Source organism: Salvelinus sp. IW2-2015, linkage group LG6.2 (assembly GCF_002910315.2).
Source record: "Salvelinus sp. IW2-2015 linkage group LG6.2, ASM291031v2, whole genome shotgun sequence".
NCBI classification, from domain to species: domain Eukaryota; kingdom Metazoa; phylum Chordata; class Actinopteri; order Salmoniformes; family Salmonidae; genus Salvelinus; species Salvelinus sp. IW2-2015.
In genome coordinates, this window is record NC_036846.1 from 972,612 (window position 1) to 995,624 (window position 23,013).

Below are 23,013 nucleotides of genomic sequence, written 5' to 3' on the forward strand. Positions count from 1 at the left end.
GAACTGAGAAGTGGTCTGTGGTCACCACCTGCAGAACCACTCCTTTATTGGGGGTGTCTTGCTAATTGCCTATAATTTCCACCTTTTGTCTATTCCATTTGCACAACAGCATGTGAAATTTATTGTCAATCAGTGTTGCTTCCTAAGTGGACAGTTTGATTTCACAGAAGTGTGATTGACTTGGAGTTACATTGTGTTGTTTAAGTGTTCCCTTTATTTTTTTGAGCAGTGTATTATCATAGCCACTAGCTGTGCCAAATTCACAGATATGTGGCCAAACTTAATTTCCTGTCAAGCACTCAATTCCTTGCCCATCACTGTGAATAAAAAGGGAAGTGAGAAAGAGATGTGAGTGAAGAAGGAACAGAAGTTGCCTGCGCATTTGAAAAGCCTGGTTTCACATGTCTGTTTCCCCTCTGCTCAACATTTGCTGTAAGCTCAGAGAGAGGGTTAGAGTGAGCGTGATAAGGTGATAGGGCGAGTGTGAATGAGAGAAATCGTAAAGGTAAAGAGAGATTTATCTGAAAGTGAGAGACGAACTGACTGTGACTGACTCAACATTATCTCAACAAACGCATCACTTGAAAAGCCATAGGATACTGAAAAAACAGGTCAGTCTGCTTTTTTCCCCCTCTTTCTGTGTGCGTGTGTGTTGCAGACTTGTTTTTAAGACATTTGTGAGTTTCCGTACTGTATTATAAACCAAAATGTGTCTATTTAAGAGTCTATAATAAAACAAGGAAGCTCCTTTTTTTTACGAATACCCTAAGTACACTGCAAGTTGAATAACATTCATATCGAAAACAGGAACCAAAACCTTTATTCACATTCTAATGGAAGCCTATTGATTTATTATGATTCACAGCACACATGACACACAATATTATAACTACCTCCTTTACACAAACATTGTTTGTTACATTTTCTCTTGTCCCTCAACAGAGATGAGGGCTATGGCAGTCACCCTCTGGGCCGTGGCTGCGTTAATGGAAGTCCATCAGAGCACCCCCTCCTCCTCAGAAATCCATACCATTATTGTCAACCTCTCCTCCAAAAACATATCCTCTGTTCCCAGAAACCTACCTCCATGCACCGAAGCCCTGGACCTCTCCCAGAACAACATACACAAACTTGGCCATGAGGATTTCCAAGTCACAACTCACCTGAGATTCCTCAACTTGTCTTGGAATGTCTTGGAGGATATCGATCCGGAGACGTTTCATCCCACTCCGCTCCTGGAGAGTCTGGACCTCTCACACAACCAGCTCCAGAACTTATCTGATCAACGGTACTTGCTGTTAGCGCTGAACCTCAGAGACCTAGATCTGACCTTTAACATGTTCCACACCATGACCCTGGGGGTGGAGTTTCACAGCCTGACGAAGCTGGAGAGACTGGGGCTCGGAGCAAAAATCATCAGGGTGGAGGATTTCATCAACATCCCTGACGTACACCTGCAAACTTTGACCCTTCGTCTGGAGAATCTCACAGCCTATGAGAGCGGCAGCCTGAGTGACGTCCAGGCGGAGAAGGTCAGCATCGGCCTGACGAACAAACCCACCGATCGAAATCTGATCGCAGACGCCCTGTTGATGTTCAACGAGGTTGAGCTGATGGGTATGAACATCAGTGGCTACCCCAGTTACCTGGTGGAACTTGTGAAGGAGAGAAGGGCAGTCAACACCACACATCTTTACCTGACAAATATGGCCATCACCTGGAAGCACCTGACAAACACCATAAACGCTGTGTTCGAATCCCCCATCATCCACCTGAGCACTTCAGACGTGGCCATCCACATTCCACCTTTGAGTGACACCCCAGGAAGAAACACGTCCCACACTAAATCCTTCTCTGCCAGGCGAGCGGAGGTGGTTAGCTTTTTCTTCTCCCTGGAAGTCCTCTGTAACTTCTTCATAAACATGCCGGTGGAGCGCCTGGCGATGACTGAGACATCCATCATACACATGACCTGCCCCAAGTCGCCCAGCGGGATACTGCAGCTAGACTTCTCAGATTGTGCCTTGACTGATACGGTCTTCTCCAGAGTAGAACAGCAAATCATTGTAGAGTGTACAACCCTGAATAAAGTAAACACCCTGGTTCTGAGAGGGAACAACCTCAGGTGCCTTCAAACCCTGAGCAAGAGGGTCCAGAACATGATCTCTCTGCGTCACCTGGACCTCAGCCTCAACTCGTTGGTTTACAGCGGCCAGGAATGCCACTGGCCACCGAACATTATCCACCTGAACCTATCTTCCAATGGGCTGAGTGAGTCGGTATTTAGCTGCCTGCCGAATGGCACCGTCAGCCTGGACCTCCAGAACAACCAGATCTTCACTGTACCAGAGACCCTGCTGGCCCTGGACTCCCTCCTGGCCCTGGACCTGAGTGCCAACCGGCTGAGGGACCTCCCGGTGTGCGCTGGATTCCCACACCTTAAGTATCTCCTTCTCAGGGAAAACTCCCTCCATGCCCCATCTGTGAGCGTTTTGGAGACTTGCCCTGTTCTACAGGCTCTAGATGCTAGCCGAAACCCCTTCACCTGTACGTGTGGCCTGAGGGGCTTCAGGGATCTGGGTGCTGGGACTGGCCTGGGCAGCGGACACCCTGCAATCCAACTTCTCCACTGGCCAGGAGCCTATCGCTGCAGCTATCCCGAAGCCTGGAGGAACTCCACACTGGAGGGCTTCCAGATCCCTGAGATCTCTTGCAATGTCGGCCTGCTGGCAACGGCCATCTTGTGCCCGGCAGTGGCTGTTATCATTGTTATGGTGACTCTGTGCCACCACCTGGACGTTCCGTGGTACCTGGGCATGATCTGGCAGTGGACCCGGGCAAAGCACCGTGCCAGGACCCAGCAGGTCCGGCCAGAGGAAATGGAGGGGGTTGTGTTCCACGCCTTTGTGTCCTACAGCCAGCATGATGCAGACTGGGTCAAGGGTCAGCTCTTGCCTAATCTGGAAGGCTCCGGCGGGGGCCTCCACATCTGCCGCCATGAGAGGGACTTCGTCCCGGGGAAGACRATCGTGGAGAACATCATCCAATGCGTGGAGAGGAGCCGGCGCTGTGTGTTCGTCCTCTCTCGCCACTTCGTCCGGAGCGAGTGGTGCCACTATGAGCTGTACTTTGCCAGCCACCAGCGGTTGACCCGAGGGTCTGACAGTGTGATCCTGGTGCTCCTGGAGCCTCTGCCTCAGTACATGATCCCCTCCAAGTACTATCAGCTAAAGGCCATGATGGGCAGACACACCTATCTGGAGTGGCCCCAGGACAGGGGCAAGCACAGGCTGTTCTGGGCCAATCTCAGGGCTGCACTGCAGGCTGACCTGCCCACTGCACCTGTACGAGACGACATGGATGAGTGAGAGGGAGAGAGAAAATAAGATAAATTGGGGRAGAAAAATATATATATATTTTTTTAATGTTATCTAGAAATATCAAAAATACGCTCAGATTTGTCAACTTTCCAACAATCTCACAATTATTTAGAACCTCTTTTTTTATATACACTTCATAAAATGCTGCCTGATGACTCAAAAGTAATTATTCCGCTGCTCTATCGTTCGCTACAGTCGTTTGTGGCGACGTCAAAATGACGGGTGTTGTACAAAACTGAGTCATCAGCGATTGGATCGTCTCTAACCAATCTGAGTATCAAAGCCAATGACAAATTTTCAAACRCCGCTTTACACACGTGTGTTCTGGCTCTGGCCCAACCCATTGGTTTTTGGGACCAATCCATTCCAGAAATCATTGTGGAGGTACTCAAACCAGTCTCATTGTGGAGAATAAAATAATGTCCGTGGACGTGCCATAGCGTTTGGCCGGAGCAAAGAGGTTGGGTAGCCAGGCAACACAAAATTATCCAAAAAGGAAAAATAAACAAAAAGTATCAAGACAGCCAATGGCAGACAGAGAGCAAATACCACAGACACAGTAGACCAATCCCTGTTAAGTATCCCCAGAAACAGAATCCTTCCCAAGTACAGAACCTTCTCATGTTAGCAAGAACATCCTTTGAAAGTCATTATCTAATTTTAAGGCAAGTAGTACAACAAGGGGGAAAAGTACAGAAGATTTTACGCTCATGAGTAACGTTAGCACAACAGATAAACCCTAGAAAGAGGGAAACAAGTAATTTATCTCTTTCTAATTATTGTTATTTGGTCATAGAGGGGTCAGGAGTTCAATTGTCAGGTCTGATGGAAGACGACGATGGTCTTCTGGGCACACAAGCGGCACAGCGAACAGGGTTTCACTGTGGACAATAGACCCATGAGCCAAATGTCAGATGTCCAAGTGTCAAAGTTGAAGGGGTCAGAGGTCAGGGCAGGGACTGGATGATGATGATCTTCTCATTGATACAGAAGCGGTGGAGGACAGTATACAGGTTCTCCGTGCAGAGTGACACCTGTCTCTCCATGGCCAGACGGAAGTCCTCCTTCACCCCCTTAGTGATGCCACGCGTCACTGTATGGTGCCTACAGGGCAGAGGAACAGAGACAAAGAAACCCTTTCTAACGTTTTCTTCACATTAATCATTTTAGAAATCAGACAATGTTTATTTTTGTCCAAACCTCTATAGCAACAGGTGAGAAAACACAAATGTATCAATGAGAAAACTGTGAGAAAACACAAAATGTATCAGTGATAAAAAATAAAATTACACAACATCAAGGAAACAACTTTTCCTCACATACAGTCTTCATAGTTTTGAAATTGAATGAGAGTATCAGGTATCTACCAAGAAGGTAAAATTTTGACGGGAAGATTCAACAACGTCAAAAACAATAACACATAGTCAAATATGAATGTTCACAAATGCAATGACAACTAGAGATACATTWAAAAAAAATCAAAATAGACAAAAACATCAGTAACAACCACATAAACGGATGCAGTGGGTCAAACGCTTTCGTGAAAATAAAACACAACAAGGACTCGATGAAAACGGCAGACAGAAAATTTAAATGAGGTTTGGGGCTGAGGGATGGAGAGAGTGTTTGGTGTAGGGGTGGTGGGCAGGGGTGCCTGTCGGTCGCCTGCACCCCAGGTAGCAGCAGGGTGTTTAACTCCCCACCCCGAGCGGGACTAGGGTTCCTGAAGACAGTAAACACCAACATTTATCAACTCACGCTCTGGGTTAAAAGTTAGGATCAGCTTACCCTCTAAAGATCTTTACCTTTAACATTAAGAGGAAGAGCAAAAAACTGATCATAGATCAGTATCTAGAGGCAACCTCATCCTACTCCTCAACTCCCACTGAGAGTGGGTGTAGTCAAGAATCTCAAACAAGTTTTTTAAATATTGGATAGTCGGCGCGTTGTACTGCTAACCCTTTTTCAACATAATGCTTCACAGCTGAGCTGCTACTCGCTACCTGTATGTGAACATGACTGTGTACAATATATATAAACATATGCCAGTGGGAGGTGCTTACTTGATCGTGCTTCTACACCTGCATTGCTTGCTGTTTGGGGTTTTGGGCTGGGTTTCTGTACAGCACTTTGAGATATCAGCTGATGTACGAAGGGCTATATAAATAAATTGATTTGATTTGATTTGATTAGCCTTCCCTTATTGTGCAGTAGCTGGACACGCCCCCCTCTGTAGTGGCAGGTCTGCAAACTCCTCCAGCATATCAATATTTGCAGGAACAAACAAGTTAAAGGGAACAAACAGAGAGAGAGAGAGAGAGAAAGAAAGAAAAAGAAGAGAGCTAAAATTACGCAAGATTTTAGTTCTGGGTTATCAAGATTATTTTAGATATACTGTATGAGAAGGATACTGGTGACGTAGTTGAAAAAGTTATCATACTGGAAGTTTCCCTGCTGACCTTTCAATCACTCTCAGGAACAGCGACTCTCCCTGAAAATGATGAAAGTGTTTTTGTTAAGATCGGGATGTGATTTGAGAACCTATAAGAGATAAGAGTTTTTTTAAATAACTTTGCACAGTGAGTAGTCACCGCCCTGAGTGAGGTCAGAGAGTATCAGCCTGCCGGAACCGCCCMTTTCCTGCAAACTGTATAAATGATGGGTTAATAAATTAACATACCAGACCAGAAAGACGTGCAGCTGCACGTTTAAAGTGGTTTGAACTTTGAATCTCAACACGAGGTAGAGACGATAAACTCCCCTCCCAGACAATCACTGGTACGGCTTGATTAGCTGTCCTAAGTAAAGTATATTCGAAAGTGAATTTACGTAGGACCATTCTGTCACTCTGCTCAAACCATCGTATTATGCTATTCTCATCACCCCACTGGGAAACCATCGACACGGCTGGCTAGTTTATCTTCAAAGAAGCATCTTCAAGAGTGAATGGGAGGAAAGTCAACTCTGTAGTTCTGTTCAGGACTACACAACAAGTCACCGGGTACCGGACAACTACAAAGAAGGACAACAGTAAAAGACTTCAGAGCCTTACAAGCGTGCCGCCAAAAGGCCCAACTCCCTTTCCAAGGCTGCCTTCTTCACAAGAGATCCCTGGCGAACCCAGGCATTTCACGTAAATACATTCATGATTTCTAGACATTCATGCAAAGTATATGGTTACTGTAGGTCCCTCTCTCTCCCTCTCCATCTCTTCTTTAACAAGCAGCTATGTTGTAGTCATTCCGCTAGGGACCTGTTTTTAGCGTATTAAGTCCTCAGTCAATAACCGATGCAAAGTGTGTATGTTTATCCTGTTTTCCAATTTAATTAGCTAGTAATAAATGATTAAACCAATTTGTGTAGTACTGAATCATAAGTAAGGCTCTGTTTTTTTCAGATGCAAGGTTTCGACTGCTCAGAATGATATAATGCGAGGTTTTGATTAATAAGTTGRCTGTTTATAGATGTGATAGGTAAAGACCTTTTAGAGATTAATTCGGGAGATGGTAACTCTTTAAAGAACCGCTCTCGTGGTGCCCCAGATCCTAATGAGTTAATTGTTACATGATTAATTTAATCGGGTAACAATTAAACATAGTTAGTTAATTAGAAAAATAACAGTTTTCAAATTAATATTAAAGTCAAGTCACGACACATGGTATCATGGAATCCATCAAGTACCAGCAGATATTAAATCAAAACCTGACTGCCTCTGCTAGGAAGCTTAAACTGGGCCGTGGTTGGATCTTCCAGCAGGACAATGATCCAAAGCACACCTCAAAATCAACAAAAAAATGGTTCACTGACCACAGAATCAAGATTTTGCCATGGCCATCCCAGTCCTATGATCTAACCCCCCATAGAAAACCTGTGGGATGAGCTGAAGAGGAGAGTCCACAAGTGTGGACCTCAGAATCTGAAGGATCTGGAGAGATTCTGTATGGTGGAATGGTCTCAGATTCCTTGCCATGTGTTCTCCAATCTCATTACGCATTATAGGAGAAGACTCAGAGCTGTTATCTTTGGAAAGGGAGGTTGCACAAAGTATTGAATGAAGGGCTTCCAATAACTGTGACACACTTATATTTGAGAAAAATATTTGTTTTATGATGACAATAAATGTTTTCTTTCAATTATTTCACTTTAATTAAAGGTTAGATTTTTGTGAATATTTTGAATGAAAGACCAAGAGGATAAACAATAAATCATTTTCCTCATATTTACCAAGGGTGCCGATATTAGTGGAGGGCACTGTATGTGTTTATTGTTCTTTGTAAGGACCTCGAAACAGGCAAACATCAGGTGAAGAATGGCAGGATCGCTTTACTCTTACATGGCAGCAGCCTCAGGTCGTTGCCTAGCAACACAAACACACAACATATTAACATAGACACGTACTATAGGCATTTTAAAATAATCACATACACACATACGCACACAGTGTATTAATAGAGAGCTCACCTTTCCTGGGTTTGCCCCTAGCTTTGCTTTGGACCTCAGTGTTCTCGACTGGATCCTGGTTTTGGAGGACCAGCACACCAACTACATCAAGCAACGTTTCACACTCCATCTGATACAGACAAAGACACACAACACGAAAAATATGGAAACACAATGACAATTCAATTGACAAGTAAACCCAAATGCAATCTCTCTCTGTATGTATGCAATGTTTATGGATGAGCTCTCTGTATGTGTATACCCATCCTGTACTCTCCCAGTGCGTAGTGGCAGGAGGCCTGCTGTATAAGGGTCCTGTGGTGCTCCAGGTTACATTGTCCTGGGGAGCTCTGTCCAGACTGAGGCTGTTGGAATGCAGCCATTTGGAGCAAGCTGGACAGGGCCTCACGTTACTGGCCCTGGGGGAGAGGACACACCCACTCACATCAGCATACACATTCACATTGAACACAAATACATGGACATACAAAACACTGATAAACTCATAGCACACGATGATCATTATATGTACAGCTAGTATATGATCACATCTGTGAGGAATATTCGGAAACAGGAGGAACAGATCTAGTTGAATTCTGGAGAACGGGTGTGAAAACGTTTAATCAGAATGAGAAACATTTGCTGAGACGGGGGACACATTTAGAGAGCACACAGATATGAGCTGGGGAATGTATTTGGAGGGCGTACCTGTCTCCAGGCTGTCGTGGGAGTGGAGGAGGTCCCAGCTCTCCCTGGCCAAACGGAAGCTCTCCAGAGTCTCCACCCACCCGATCATCTCTGTCTTGTTGACCTCATCGTCTGAGCTCTGAAGAAACACATACACAAATACAAGCATGTACAAACACACACAACCTCCCCACTGATTTCCCGTCTGTCCTCTCACCATGGTCATTTCGCGGCCTTCAACCAGTTTGCGTTTCTCTCTCCAGCTCCACATCACTGTACACAGAGCTCAGGTCCTCCAGCAGTGTCCACGGCCCAGGGGCCAACGCCTTCACACACACACAAATAAATGCACGGATGCAACAGACACAACCTCACTGTAAACTGAGGAGATAGCCTCTAACAGAATCGACACAAAACCACAGCTCAAAGGTCAAAATTGACATTTTCACTGTCACTGACCCTGAAACAGCATGCTGTACAGTTGAGACGTAGAGGTAGGCRCTATGGAAGAGGACCAGGAAGGCACAGATGACCACCTGACTGCAGCACCATGACCTGGTCTCTCCCTCTAGACTGGGCAGGTAGCGACACAGCTCCTTAACCCACTGCAGCATCTCCACATAGCCCCTACAAAACACACACACATAAATGGATATAGACACACAAACACACACATAGAACATACACACACAGCACCTTAWCAGCAAGCAGTATTTCGGGCATTGTTCCTACAACACACACACATAAACACTCTTCACTAGCTAGCTACGTTCTGTTCACCTGTGCTCCTACCTCTGTCCTTTGTCCCCCTGCCACTCMCAACAAGCCCCCACCACTGCCAGAATGTCCAGCAGTCTCTCCCAGGGCTCAGCCACCCCCGATGACTTCTCTGACAGCCCCTCAATCACATATCGCTGGGACCCCCGAGACACAAAGGGAGACTTCAGACCACCACCCTCSTGAGAGCCTATGAGAGAGGTAGCGGGTAGAAGATGAATAGAGTAGAGAGTCTTAGTCTTTTTGTTTAGCTGCTCAGGAGTCTTATAGCTTGTGGGTAGAAGCTATTTAGAAGCCTCTTAGACCTAGACTTGGCGCTCCGGTACCGCTTGCTGCGCAGTAGCAGAGAGAACAGTCTATGACTAGGATGGCTGGAGTCCCGTCGATGAGAATTCCCTTACCACCTGGGGGGCGGCTCTTCAGGAAGTCCAGGATCGAGTTGCAGAGGGAGGTGTTTACTCCCAGGGTCCTTAGCTTAGTGATGAGCTTTGAGGGCACTATGGTGTTGAACGCTGAGCTGTAGTCAATTAATAGCATTCTCACATAGGTGTTCTTTTTGTCCAGGTGTGAAAGGGCAGTGTGGAGTGCAATATAGATTGCATCATCTGTGRATCTGTTGGGGCGGTATGCAAATTGGAGTGGGTCTAGGGTTACTGGGATAATAGTGTTGATGTGAGCCATGACCAGCCTTTCAAAGCATTTTATGGCTACAGACGTGAGTGCTACGGGTCGGTAGTCATTTAGRCAGGTTACCTTAGTGTTCTTGGGCACAGGGACTATGGTGGTCTGCTTGAAACATATTGGTATTACAGACTCGGTCAGGGAGAGGTTGAAAATGTCAATGAAGACACTTGCCAGTTGGTCATCGCATGCTCGGAGTACATGTCCTGGTAATTCGTCTGGCCCTGCGGCCTTGTAAATGTTGACCTGTTTAAAGGTCTTACTCACATCGGCGTGATCGTGATCACACAGTCGTCTGGAACAGCTAATGCTCTCATGCATGTTTCAGTGTTACTTGCCTCGAAGCAAGCATTGAAGTTATTTAGCTCGTCGGGTAGGCTTGTGTCACTGGGCAGCTCTCGGCTGTGCTTCCCTTTGTAGTCTGCAATAGTTTGCAAGCCCTGCCACATCCGACGAGCGTCGGAGCCGGTGTAGTACGATTCGATCTTAGTCCTGTATTGAAGCTTTGCCTGTTTGATTGTTCGTCAGAGGGCATAGCGGGATTCCTTATAAGCTTCCGGGTTAAAGTCCCGCTCCTTGAAAGCGGAAGCTCTACCCTTTACCTCAATGCAGATGTTGCCTGTAATCCATGGCTTCTGGTTGGCGTATGTACAGTACGTACAGTCACTGTGGGGACGACGTCCTCGATGCACTTATTGATAAAGCCAGTGGTTGATGTGGGGTACTCCTCAATGCCATCGAAAGAATCCCSGAAAATATTCAAGCCTGTGCTTGCAAAAAAAGTCCTGTAGTTTAGCATCTGCTTCATCTGATCACTTTTTTATAGACCCGAGTCACTGGTGCTTCCTGCTTTAATTTTTTCTTGAAAGCAGGAATCAAGAGGATAGAATTATGGTCATATTTGCCAAATGGAGAGCTTTGTACGCGTCTCTGTGTGTGGTCAGCAGCAGGTTGGCAGGAAGACGCATGTCCACATTGTTTATAATCAACGGGAGAATGTCACACACTGTGGGAGAGGAAGAAAAGTAACATAGAAGAGGTAATAGATTACTTTACATCGGTCTGCTTTTGAGCTCCAAATGTTCAAGGTTCTGATCATTTGACTCAGAGAATTCTCTCACCAAACAGCTTCCTGAAACAGTTGACAGGCATCACCAGTTTTTCAGCCGTCTCTGCCTCCAACAGGGACTCTCCCAGGTTGACCTAGAATGGGAGGGCCAACAAAGCTATGGACAAGGTGGTGAAGGTCAAAGTTGAGAGGTTACGTACCCCGTGTTGGACCACAGACTCTGAGAAGCGCCTGAGCAGTAGCATCTCAGCCTTCTCCTGGGTGTTGAAAGACTGCTCTGTGCCCTTCAGCAACATCTCACACTGCACTGGGCCGGGAAGGGTTTCAAACAGAACTACAATAAACACACACATCACTTCACACATTCCACCCAAGCAGAGTCCATCTCTGGCACATCTATGACCGTTTTCACATTGACGATAGCAAAGGGACATTTTCGAGAGGTTCTCGAAAGACAATAATGTTCTGTAAACAGTGGTGGAAAAAGTACCCAATTGTTATACTTGAGTAAAAGTAAAGATACCTTAATATAAAATTACTCAAGTAAAAGTTAAAGTCACCCAGTAAAATACTACTTGAGTAAATGTCTAAAACTATTTGGTCTTAAATATACTTAAGTATCAAAAGTAAATGTTATTGATAAAATATAGTTAAGCATCAAAATGAGTGTTAGCATTCTAGCTAACAACTGCTGCATCCAAAATAGTTATTTTGCAAAGATCACAACCATATTTAATCAAGCAAAAATCTAAACATAAATGTAAACTCAGCAAAAAAAGAAATGTCCCTTTTTCAGGACACTGTCTTTCAAAGATAATTAGTAAAAATCCAAATAACTTGACAGATCTTCATTGTAAAGGGTTTGAACACTATTTCCCATGCTTGTTCAATGAACCATGAACAATTAATGAACATGCACCTCTGGAACGGTCTAACAGCTTACAGACGGTAGGCAATTAAGGTCACAGTTATGAAAACGTAGGACACTAAAGAAGCCTTTCTACTGACTCTGTAAAACACCAAAAGAAAGATTCCCAGGGTCCTAGCTCATCTGCGTGAACGTGCCTTAGGCATGCTGCAAGGAGGCATGAGGACTGCAGATGTGGCCTGCAGATGTGGCCAGGGAAATAAATTGCAACGTCCGTACTGTGAGATGCCTAAGACAGCGCTACAGGGAGACAGGACGCACAGCTGATCGTCCTCGCAGTGGCAAACCACGTGTAACAACACCTGCACAGGATCAGTACATCCGAACATCACACCTGCGGGACAGGTACAAAATGGCAACAACTGCCCGAGTTACACCAGGAACGCACAATCCCTCCATCAGTGCTCAGACTGTCCGCAAAAGGCTGAGAGAGGCTGGACTGAGGGCTTGTAGGCCTGTTGTAAGGCAGGTCCTCACTAGACATCACCGGCTACAACGTCGCCTATGGGCACAAACCCACCGTCGCTGGACCAGACAGGACTTGTAGGCCTGTTTTAAGGCAGGTCCTCACCAGACATCACCGGCAACGACGTTGCCTATGGGCACAAACCCACCATCACTGGACCAGACCGGACTGGCAAAAAGTGATCTTCACTGACGAGTCGCGGTTTTGTCTCACCAGGGGTGATGTTCAGATTTACGTTTATCGTCGAAGGAATGAGCGTTACACCGAGGCCTGTACTCTGGAGCGGGATCGATTTGGAGGTGGAGAGTCCGTCATGGCCTGGGGCGGTGTGTCACAGCATCATCGGACTGAGCTTGTTGTCATTGCAGGCAATCTCAACGCTGTGCGTTACAGAGAAGACATCAACCTCCCTCATGTTGTACCCTTCCTGCAGGCTCATCCTGACATGACCYTCCAACATGACAATGACACCAGCCATACTGCTCGTTCTGTGCGTGATTTCCTGCAAGACAGGAATATCAGTGTTCTGCCATGGCCAGCGAAGATCTCAATCCCATTGAGCACGTCTGGGACCTGTTGGATCGGAGGGTGAGGGCTAGGGCCATTCCCCCCCAGAAATGTCCGGGAACGTGCAGATGCCTTGGTGGAAGAGTGGGGTAACATCTCACAGGAAGAACTGGCAAATCTGGTGCAGTCCATGAGGAGGAGATGCACTGCAGTACTTAATGCAGCTGGTGGCCACACCAGATACTGACTGTTACTTTTGATTTTAACCCCCCCTTTGTTCAGGGACATATTRTTCCATTTATGTTAGTCACATGTCTGTGTAACTTGTTCAGTTTATGTCTCAGTTGCTGAATCTTGTTTTGTTCATACAAATATTTACACATGTTAAGTTTGCTGAAAATAAACGCAGTTGACAGTGAGAGGACGTTTCTTTTTTTGCTGAGTTTATGTGTATGAGAACCCAAAAAAGTGATATTGTTTCGAAGTAATAAAAACGTCAATCTAGGCTATGTTGCATGGGCGCAGATGGCAATGGCTTTCTTACTGCCGTCAAGAGTCGCGCTCATCTGTGTGTGATGTCAGTGTGCTGTGTACTGGAAAAGGGTCTATATTCGTATTAGAGGGGTATTCATTCCTTTTTGATAGGCTAACATTACTTGATGAAGAGGTGTTGTTAGCTTTAGCTGGCAGTAACTATACTGAACAAAAATATAAACGCAACATGTAAAGTGTTGGTCCCATGTTTCATGAGCTGAAATAAAAGATCCCAGAAATTGCCCACAAATTTGTTACATTCCTGTTAGTGAGCATTTCTCCTTTACCAAGATAATCCATCCACCTGACAGGCGTACTGTGGCATATCAAGAAGCTGATTAAACAGCATGATCATTACACAGGAGCACTTCGTGCTGGGGACAATAAAAGGCCACTCTAAAATGTGCAGTTTTGTCACACTACCCAATGCCGCAGATGTCTAAAGTTTTGAAGGAGCGTGCAATTGGCATGCTGACTGCAGGAATGTACACCAGAGCTGTTGCCAGAGGATTGCATGTTAATTTCTCTACTGTAAGCCACCTCCAACGTCCTTTTAGAGAATTTGGMAGTACGTCCAACCAGCCTCACAACCGCAGACCACGCCAGCCCAGGACCTCCTTATCCGGCTTCGTCAAGTGCGGGATCGTCTGAGACCAGCCACCCGGACAGCTGATGAAACTGAGGAGTATTTCTGTCTGTAATAAAGCCCTTTTGTGGGGGAAAACTCATTCTGATTGGCTGGGCCTGACTCCATGGTGGGTGGACCTGGCTCCCAAATGGGTGGGCCTATGCCCTCCCAGGCCCACTCATGACTGCGCCCTTGCCCAGTCATGTGAAATCCATAGATTATGGTCTAATTTATTTATTTCGATGTACTAATTTCCTTATATCAACTGTAACTCAGTAAAATCGTGTGAAATTGTAGCATGTTGCGTTTATATTTTTGTTCAGTATGTGCTTTTGTCTTGTAGCTAAAATGTAATGAGTGTACAGAAGAGAAAATAAACCCGTTAATTGTCTGCACATGCTTGTGAATTGTTGAGTTATTCAAGAGCGTAATATGGTTTTGTTGCAATAATTATGAGTGTAGCTAATTTGGTAGGTGCTTACTTATCTTTAGGTAGTACCTAGCTAGTTTCAGTTTGCAATGCTTAACCTTATGGCTAGTGGTTACTCTGACATTTACGGTACTTTTGAGCTGCGAGACAAATTGATTAAACTGAAGGACACACTACAAACAACAGCATGTATATCAGTCATCAACAGTACTGTGAGTGTGTGCATAAGTAGAGATAGGAACTGTCACTCCCACGTCGTACAGCAGTCTGCCCGCTGAAGCTGTCTTTGCATTTCCCCCAATGGTGTACATTTCATACTGTCAAGACAAGACACCAATGTGACATTCCATTCCAGCCTGTGTGCAATAAAGCCAAGGACCAGACCTCTTGAGACTGGTTTTCCTAACGTTACATGTATTCTAAATGACTCGTTAGTAGCACTTTACTATTTATCAAGCCAACAGCTAGCTAGAGTATAATTGTCATTCACTAGACGCAGTTTACCTAAATATTGAAGTCAGTGGGTAGAGGGATCTAGCGGTCATCAGACACAAGATCCCGAGCCCCTTTCACTAAAAACTCGCAATCGTTTTGTGCTGACATATTTGGTCATATTATTGTAGTCCGTGGGGTACAGTGGCATTTGTTTATTGCTCCCATGAATGGGAATATTTTTATGACATGACTTGCAGTCACATGTGTGATAACATTAGATTCGAGGTATCATTGACTAGGCTTATCAGTCACTACTAGACACTAGAGCTGATCCACAGCAAAATTTACTATATCTTAAACACTTTTGGTCTTAGATCTAAGGCATAAGGTTAGCAGTGTGGTTAAGGTTAGCGTTAGGTTTAAAATCAGATTTTAAGCCATTTGTGGCTGTGGTAACTAGTGACGACAAGGATCCTATTGGTAAATGCTGCCGCCTGGTGTATGACAGAATATTGCACATAGAAAATGTAGGACAGATCACACAACCAGACAAAAACGTGTCAATGCAAAATAGAGCATCACAAAAAGCATGGGGCAGTATTCTAGTCACGGAGTTAACCCTCAAAATATAATATAATTGAGATGCAAATGTTATTAATCAAATACACCTTGTAGTTGTAACATAATTCAAGAGAGCCAACAGGACGCTTGAACAATAGCCCCTCTAGTGTGTATCAGAAAATCCGTATAAACTGATACGTTTGAAACCTTCACCCACAAACTATAGTGGGTACTTATTTTTGTATTCTTATTTGTAGATTAGCGCCGGCCCGGTGGTCGTAAGGCACGCTATTTACGTCTCGATTGGTTTTCCTGCTGTCAGCTGCTTCCCTATGCATCTGCGATCGACAGCAGACGGAACGACCTAGCAAGCTCCATTTCCGTGGTAAACTACGGTTTCTTCGTGGCAAGGTAAAAGACAAGTAAACGTGGATACTTTGGACCTAGTGTTGAAATGTCCTATATAATGTCTATTTATTACATTTACAACGATAGCCTTGAATGGGCATGCTATCTCTCTCGCGACTGTTTGGTCAAAAATAAATAAAGTAAAAGCCAGTTGTCCGCTTTGACACTTGCTAGCCAACATTAGCYGGATACAAAAGGCCTGCAAAACTGTATCTAACTTGATAGATAGCTAGCTCAGTCAAACTCCTGTTTACTATAGCTTGTTAATGAAATCTTGACTSTCAAGATTAGCCATGTCACTGGCTGCTAAAGAAGGCCCTGAAAAGGATATTAGCTAACTACGTTAGCTGGCTTGTTAGCGTAGACGCAACCCTTTGACACACAATCAGGACACATTTTGGTGGGTCTAGCCAGGACAAAGACAGGTTTAGCAGGCTGTAACGTTACTGTCCTTTGTTTGAGTTGGCCGGTAAAGCAATGACTCATTCAGAATAATCTGGATTGTGCCAGTGTGTAATCTTTGGAATATATTCTGAAGCTAACGTTAGCTGGATAGATTCAAACTCCGATAGCCTTGAGCATGTCTTTCTTGACCGTATTGACGATTTCTCCATTGACCAAGCCAACTTGAACATTTCATGTGTGCAACATTTAGAAGGTGTGTCCATATAGCATGCCCATGTAGCATGCCCATGAGTCATGACAGCAAATGGGGAGTTCCTAGAAGGCGTTAACTTTACTCAAGACCTTCTAACCAGAGTACAACGATGATCAGAGTCAACAACCAGGTTGGCAAACTGTCTGTTCCTCCTGGTCACTGACAGTTCATCTGCACTGGGTGACTCAACTAATTTCAATTTGTTAACGGTTTGCATTTGGCAGAAGCACTTCTGACGAAATCTGCTTTCATAGCTTGACCTCTAATTACCCTCCAGTGACAGTTCCACTACTCTGACCTATGTTTAGAAGGCACTTGAATGTGGAGCTTGGTTTTAAATTGTTTCTGTACAACTTCTAGACTCCACAAAATGATGATGCATGCATGTCTCTTAATTCCTTTCTGAAGAGTACATATCACCTTGTACATTAGAATCAAGTTATGCAATAGTTCTTATCACTGAGGTGGTAACGGCAGCAGAGTTGTAGCCAAGTTTCAATAGATGCAGTACACAGACCTGGATTGTGTCCGTGGTGCACTGAACTACATTACCAAACCTACTTACCCAAGATCCGTGTTACACTGACAACCTGTTTAAATTTTTTCACAAATATTACCGGTGTCTTATCATTTTGCAAAACTGCAGTCCTACCCCAGTGCAGACAGCCTGATGCCTTCTGGATACTAGCCTCATAGTCACACAATCCTTCTCCACTAATCATGAGGGAGTTTTTGCAAACTGGTTGACCATCCATTTGTTACAATGTTATAATAGACAATGCATGTTCTGCTGAAAGGAACAAGTAACTTCAGTTCACATGCTGTTTCAGTACCAATAGATAATATTGTAGCCAATTTTAAACATTGTAAATTTAACTCTTTCATTCCTTCCCACAGGTGTAAAATCATAGAGGTTGTCTCCCCAGCAGTGATGCTGGTGGCGTAGGCTCAGGGTGCATCTCATCTCCCATGGATGTTACCACCATGGACCCAGAGTCAGCCTGCACGTCACAGCCCCAGGGGTCCCTGGGTAAAGGAGGGGGCTCCCTGCTATCTGGCAGGGGTTTGGGCGCTGYGCTCGGCCCTCGGGGGAAGCACTACGTGTGTGGCTCCATAGCGGCCTTCACCAACATCGTGGTGACCTTCCCCATCCAGAARGTTCTGTTCAGACAGCAGCTTCACGGTGTGCGGGCCAGAGAGGCCGTCAGACAACTCCAACGGGACGGGATGAGGAAACTCTACAGGGGGCTGCTCCCTCCTCTGCTCCAGAAGACCACCACTGTAGCCATCATGTTCGGCTTGTACGAGGACTTCTCCCGGGTCTTATTGGACCAGGTGCCCACCGGCAGCGGCATTCCCGAGCTGGTGACGCGGAGCTTTGCGGCGGCGCTGGCGGGCACGGCAGAGGCTGTGCTGACGCCGTTTGAGCGTGTGCAGACTCTCCTCCAGGACCACCGGCACCACGGCCGCTTCCAAAACACGCCCCACACCTTCCGGACGCTCCTGAGCGAGTACGGTGTGAAGGAGTGCTACCGCGGCCTGGTGCCGATCTTAATAAGGAATGGGCCCAGTAATGTGCTGTTCTTCGGGCTCCGTGGGCCCATCAAGGAGCAGCTCCCTGAGGCCTCCAGCCGGGCTGGCCACCTGGTCAATGACTTTGTGTGTGGAGGGATGCTGGGGGCGGCGCTGGGGATCATGTTCTACCCGCTGAATGTGGTGAAGTCGCGGGCCCAGTCCCAGGTGGGGGGTGCTTTCCGCCCCTGTGGGGAGGTGTTGATGACGGTGTGGAGGGAGAGGGGCGGCAGCGTGGCCATGCTGTTCCGAGGGGCGCACCTCAACTACCACCGCTCCCTTCTCTCCTGGGGCATCATCAACGCCACATACGAGCTTCTGCTCAGTGTTCTGATACTGGAAGGGTCATAGAAAGTGAGGGGGAATAGAAAGTGAGGGGGAGAGCGAGGAAAAAGACTTGGGAAAGTGTTGTTTGATGATCGCAGTTGGTGCTCTTTTTTGTTGTTGTTGTTGAAACTCTGATGTGCCCACTGCCCACCCAAACAGGTCTAGATGGTGTATGTGGGTGGGTAAGGGTCTATGGCAAGTAGAAGAGGACAAAGGTTATCTGAAAGGTGAAGTTGCGCTACTGACAATGGTCTCCAGTCGGTGTGAGATTAAAGAAGAGAGTCAATTTGAGTCATGGTATTTAGAAGGCACTTGTATCTACACAAGTCCTGCGTCTGGGTCCAACATGCAACGAAAGCCTTCTTCAATACATTTTTGTGTGTAGTCTGATGTGGTTCCCAGCAGAAAGTGTCAGAGGCAGTTTACTGGGTGTAAGCCTTTTTAGAGTGACGAAGAACTATTCATTGTGTTGACCAGTGCTTTGATCTGTGTGCATTGATTATTAGTCCCTTCAACCCCTCTCCTTTCTCTACTCTGGTCCTCTGATTGTGAACTCTGGTATACTGATTTGTTGTCCAACTATTTACCATGTCGGTCATCTTGGATTATGCACTGATTCGACCCATAGAGAATGATAGAGGCCTCTAGTGGCCAAAAGGCCGTTTTAGCATGGGCAGCACCATTGAGGGCTTCCACCATGCTTCTGCCATTTTAAAGTATTCAAAATAGTCAACTGGGTGGGGATTCCATTAGAGTAATACAGTGTGAGTCATAATACCCATCAAATCTAGCGGTCAAGCAGGGAAATTGTTCCAATTGTTTTTCCACCATTGATTTTTCCTATAGGGGATTTTAGAAACACTTAAAGTAAGGGCTGTGTTTTGTGTAGGCTTACCCTGGCGTTACGTTTTGATAACTGTAAATCTCTAGGTGAAGGTGACTTTTTAATACATAGGAATTCGGGCAAATATATTTATCTGTGAAATGCTAATGTGTCTATCATAAAGAACTACAAATGTCATGATGATCTGGACAAGACTGCCGAATCGAGGCAAAGGTAAGAATCTCTGGATTAACTATCTAATGTTAGCTAAATGTAGTAATTCATAAATTGTCTACAATTCTTTAAACATTGACAATTCTGTGAACTGTCTTGTGCAAGTATTAAATTGACACAATACCTGTTAGCTAAGATGTCAGCTAGAGATGACGTGCAAGACCTTGCATGATATCTACTTTGATGCTAATTACCATTTTCAAAACGGAGGTAAATAGAGCCAAATATATTGATAAAAGTCACCTTGTCYGAGAGAGATTTACATGGTTATCAAAACATCACGCCAGGGTAAGCCTACATGAAACACAGCCCATATTTTAAGTGTTTCTAAAATCCTCTATGGGGAAAAATGAACAGTGGAAAAACAATTGGAACCGTTTCCCTGTTTTGACCGCAAGGTTTTATGGGTATTATGACACCTCCACTRMGGGGCTCTGAGTTATAGCCTCAATGGCGCTGCCCATGCTGTCAGACTCTATAATGCCACAGATATAAAGAGGAGTCCTCTATCTGTCTCTTTCATTCAACCCTGTGCGGTGTACTAGCCATAGAGATAGTTAGAGAACTCAACTTAGATATAGCATATTTCAGCATGGACATTACCATTAATGGCTTCCACCATTTTAAAGTATGCAATTGAGCGATCAGCCAATGATCAGAGCATTGTCTTGATTTGTAAATTGCTTTAAGGTAAGTCACCACCATCTAGTGGCCACAATACATTTAATTACGATATTTGGTTCAGGACTCCAGCACTGCAGATGGTGGTAAATCACCAATATTAGCTTTAATATTGAAAATGGAATACTTTTTAAAAAGTAGTCAACTGGTTGGGGATTCCTATGAGTTGTAGCCTCAATGGAGCTGTCACAGATGTCCTAGTGGCACAGATACAAAGACAAGATCTCTTTCCATCTCTATGGTACCAGCCTAACGGCTAGCAGGTGTTTGTCCTGTAGGTATTACTTGAAAGACGACTGGAAATAGCTGTATACTCAGAAGCACATGGGAACTGGACTAGGAAAGTGCTATTATGTACCATTTCTTCACTCAGTTATTATAACCCATCAATCAACGCCACTATAAGTGTATCTTGAAAATGTTTGTCAAAGATTTGTGTGTAGTGAGCTTATTGCTGAAGTGCCACTTGTAGTGTGTGTCTGTTAAAGTGCCCATTGGTTTAAGTAAAATGTATGTTACCCATAACTTGTCTCTTCCTTGATGAGATGGACTTAAAAAGCAATAAGACATGGCCAAATAATATTTGTCCTCAGATAAAACATGCACAACTATGATGGGGGAAAAATACACACACAAAGAGTACAGGAACACAACCATTTTGCCCATAATTGTATACTTCCAGCCTGTAACTGTAGCCCTTCATTTACACACTTGCTTCTCTCCTCCATATTTGTCTCTCCTTCCTTTCTGAGAATTCCTTGCTTTCCACTCCCCTCTCTCCCTTCATTCTAACTGCTGTACACTCTCTCCTCTCTGCCCATAACCCCTGTTGACATAATGGGCTCAAATTTCAAGCTTGAGTAGAGGCAGTCGCCATGCAGCGGCCCACACTGCGTATGACAGGCCAGATAGGGAAGGCATGCTGCTAGGGGATTGAGACGGGGCTGCAGAGACAGAGGAGAGGGAGAACGAGGGCACTGGAGGAGAGAGAACTAGTATGAGGGAGACTGAATGCGGATGAAAGCAAGAGAATGAGAAAAGGGAGGGAGAGTAGTGTGTTGTGGCACAGAAAGCGATATCTGCCATTTAGTTTGTCCCTTATGCGGTCTATGTCTGTATTTTCAACTAAAAAAGAGTCGGCGCTGAACAAGATCAGGACAGTTTTCAGTTGGTTTTCCAGCGTTGAAGGTACAGGTATGTTTTACTGAAAGGTTCAGGGAACTGGATGTGACTAGGCGGCTACATAAAACATTTCCAAATCACTTGAGTTGGTCACAGATTTCACATAAATGTAATGCTAACCAGGCAAGCAAATGTTGAAAATGTCAATGACTTAAAGCGAAATTGTAGGCTTATTTTGTCCATTTTTGTGAATAAGCTGTTTGCTATAGTCCCCCCTATTTGGTTATCGTGTATATTTTTAGAAGACACCCAAATGTTTTATAAAGGTGAAATGCTTCTTGAATGAGTGTGTGTCTGTGTCATTTGGGTGTGAGTAAGTCAACATCATCATTGTGAACTTCATGCTTCAGACCTTGTGGAAGACACATTTCAGTTGAATGCATTCAGTTGTACAACTGTCTAGGTACCGCCCTTTCCCCCTTAGTCAGTCCATTTCATTTATTTGTTACTSTTACTGCTCACCATGTTCTTACCCAAACAAGCAGCTAATCCCCATTGACAAATCACAGGGAGAACCTGGCCATGCATACTACTCAAAAGAGTTGCTTTATGTGTCCTTTCATATAAGCTTACAAACCATAACTGTGATCAACACAATGAATGGTGTGTCAACAAGCTATGGCATCGTAGCAATTTCAACACCAGCAACGTTTTGGCGTTCTCCCAAACCAATGGAACTGTCTTCCTGGTACAGCCTGCGACTGGGGAAGTCGGGACAACTGTAGCTAGCCAATCCACTGGGCTGGTTAGTGTGGTTATGTGAGGGCCTGGATCTGACTGCTGGGTTAACAAGTGATCAGATTAAGGGCAATCTGACATGGGGACTGGTCTGGCGAGAGAGATGGCCCGGGGTCGACAACAGAGACGTACCCCAGGCAGTTCAACCAGGGCTTCCCTCTAAATTGCTACTGAAAGGCATTTTGTCTTTCTATGAGTGGTCACTAATCAGGACAGTGCAGTGTGACTTTTTATCACATTGAGGTGGATTTTCATTGTCTAGTTTCCACCATAGTGTTTTCTCTTATACAGTCATGTTGGGTAGGTGATGGTTAAAGGAATGGTAGGAAGCCCAGTATTTTTGACACGCCACATTCACAAGTACTGCTCTGCTTTACAAATATTTACCCCTGGGTTCAATGGCAGGTCAAAATCACTCTTCCCAAGTCATAGTGAACAGGGCCAATACATTGGCTTATGCCGCTTTCATATACTAGTTGGAACTAGGAAACTGAAAATTCTGACTTGCTGATTCGTTGAACGTGTATAACTACAACCAGTTAGCATGTCGGAAATGTCTGAGTTTCCAAGTTCAGACTAGCATGTGAACGGGCATTATACAGACACTCCCAAATTAACATGTGAGAAATGGCTGCTGCCTAAAGCGGTTAAACAGCTTGTGGTGTTTGTGTTCTTACTGTGTATTGTTCCATAGTGCCTGAGGTTATCACAATCAGGAAGCCCAAAATATGAGATCATCACATGTATTTGAATTGAGATGAATGTTAATGAAAATAAAGTGTTGATTGATTGTCCCCATAAAATAAATATGTCTCCAGGGAAGTTTCTCCAAAGAGACTGGTTTCTCTGTAGTGTGCATTCGAATTA

General features: G+C 44.9%; 2 protein-coding genes and 1 pseudogene across 2 annotated transcripts; 2 read left to right on the forward strand and 1 right to left on the reverse strand.

Moving 5' to 3' along the window:
• The first annotated feature begins 455 nt into the window (after window positions 1-455).
• LOC111965620 (toll-like receptor 6) lies at window positions 456-6,734 on the forward strand. The gene is made up of 2 exons (XM_023989773.2): window positions 456-611; window positions 943-6,734. Exon 2 carries the CDS (start codon window positions 945-947, stop codon window positions 3,366-3,368), a length of 2,424 nt encoding a protein of 807 aa, XP_023845541.1. The 5' UTR covers window positions 456-611; window positions 943-944; the 3' UTR covers window positions 3,369-6,734.
• Window positions 4,328-11,542, reverse strand: LOC111965482 (integrator complex subunit 10-like; annotated as a pseudogene).
• Window positions 11,543-15,679: 4,137 nt separating this feature from the next.
• On the forward strand, window positions 15,680-22,577 carry LOC111965621 (mitochondrial nicotinamide adenine dinucleotide transporter SLC25A51-like). The gene is made up of 2 exons (XM_023989774.3): window positions 15,680-15,934; window positions 17,487-22,577. Exon 2 carries the CDS (start codon window positions 17,559-17,561, stop codon window positions 18,510-18,512), a length of 954 nt encoding a protein of 317 aa, XP_023845542.1. The 5' UTR covers window positions 15,680-15,934; window positions 17,487-17,558; the 3' UTR covers window positions 18,513-22,577.
• Window positions 22,578-23,013: the final 436 nt, after the last annotated feature.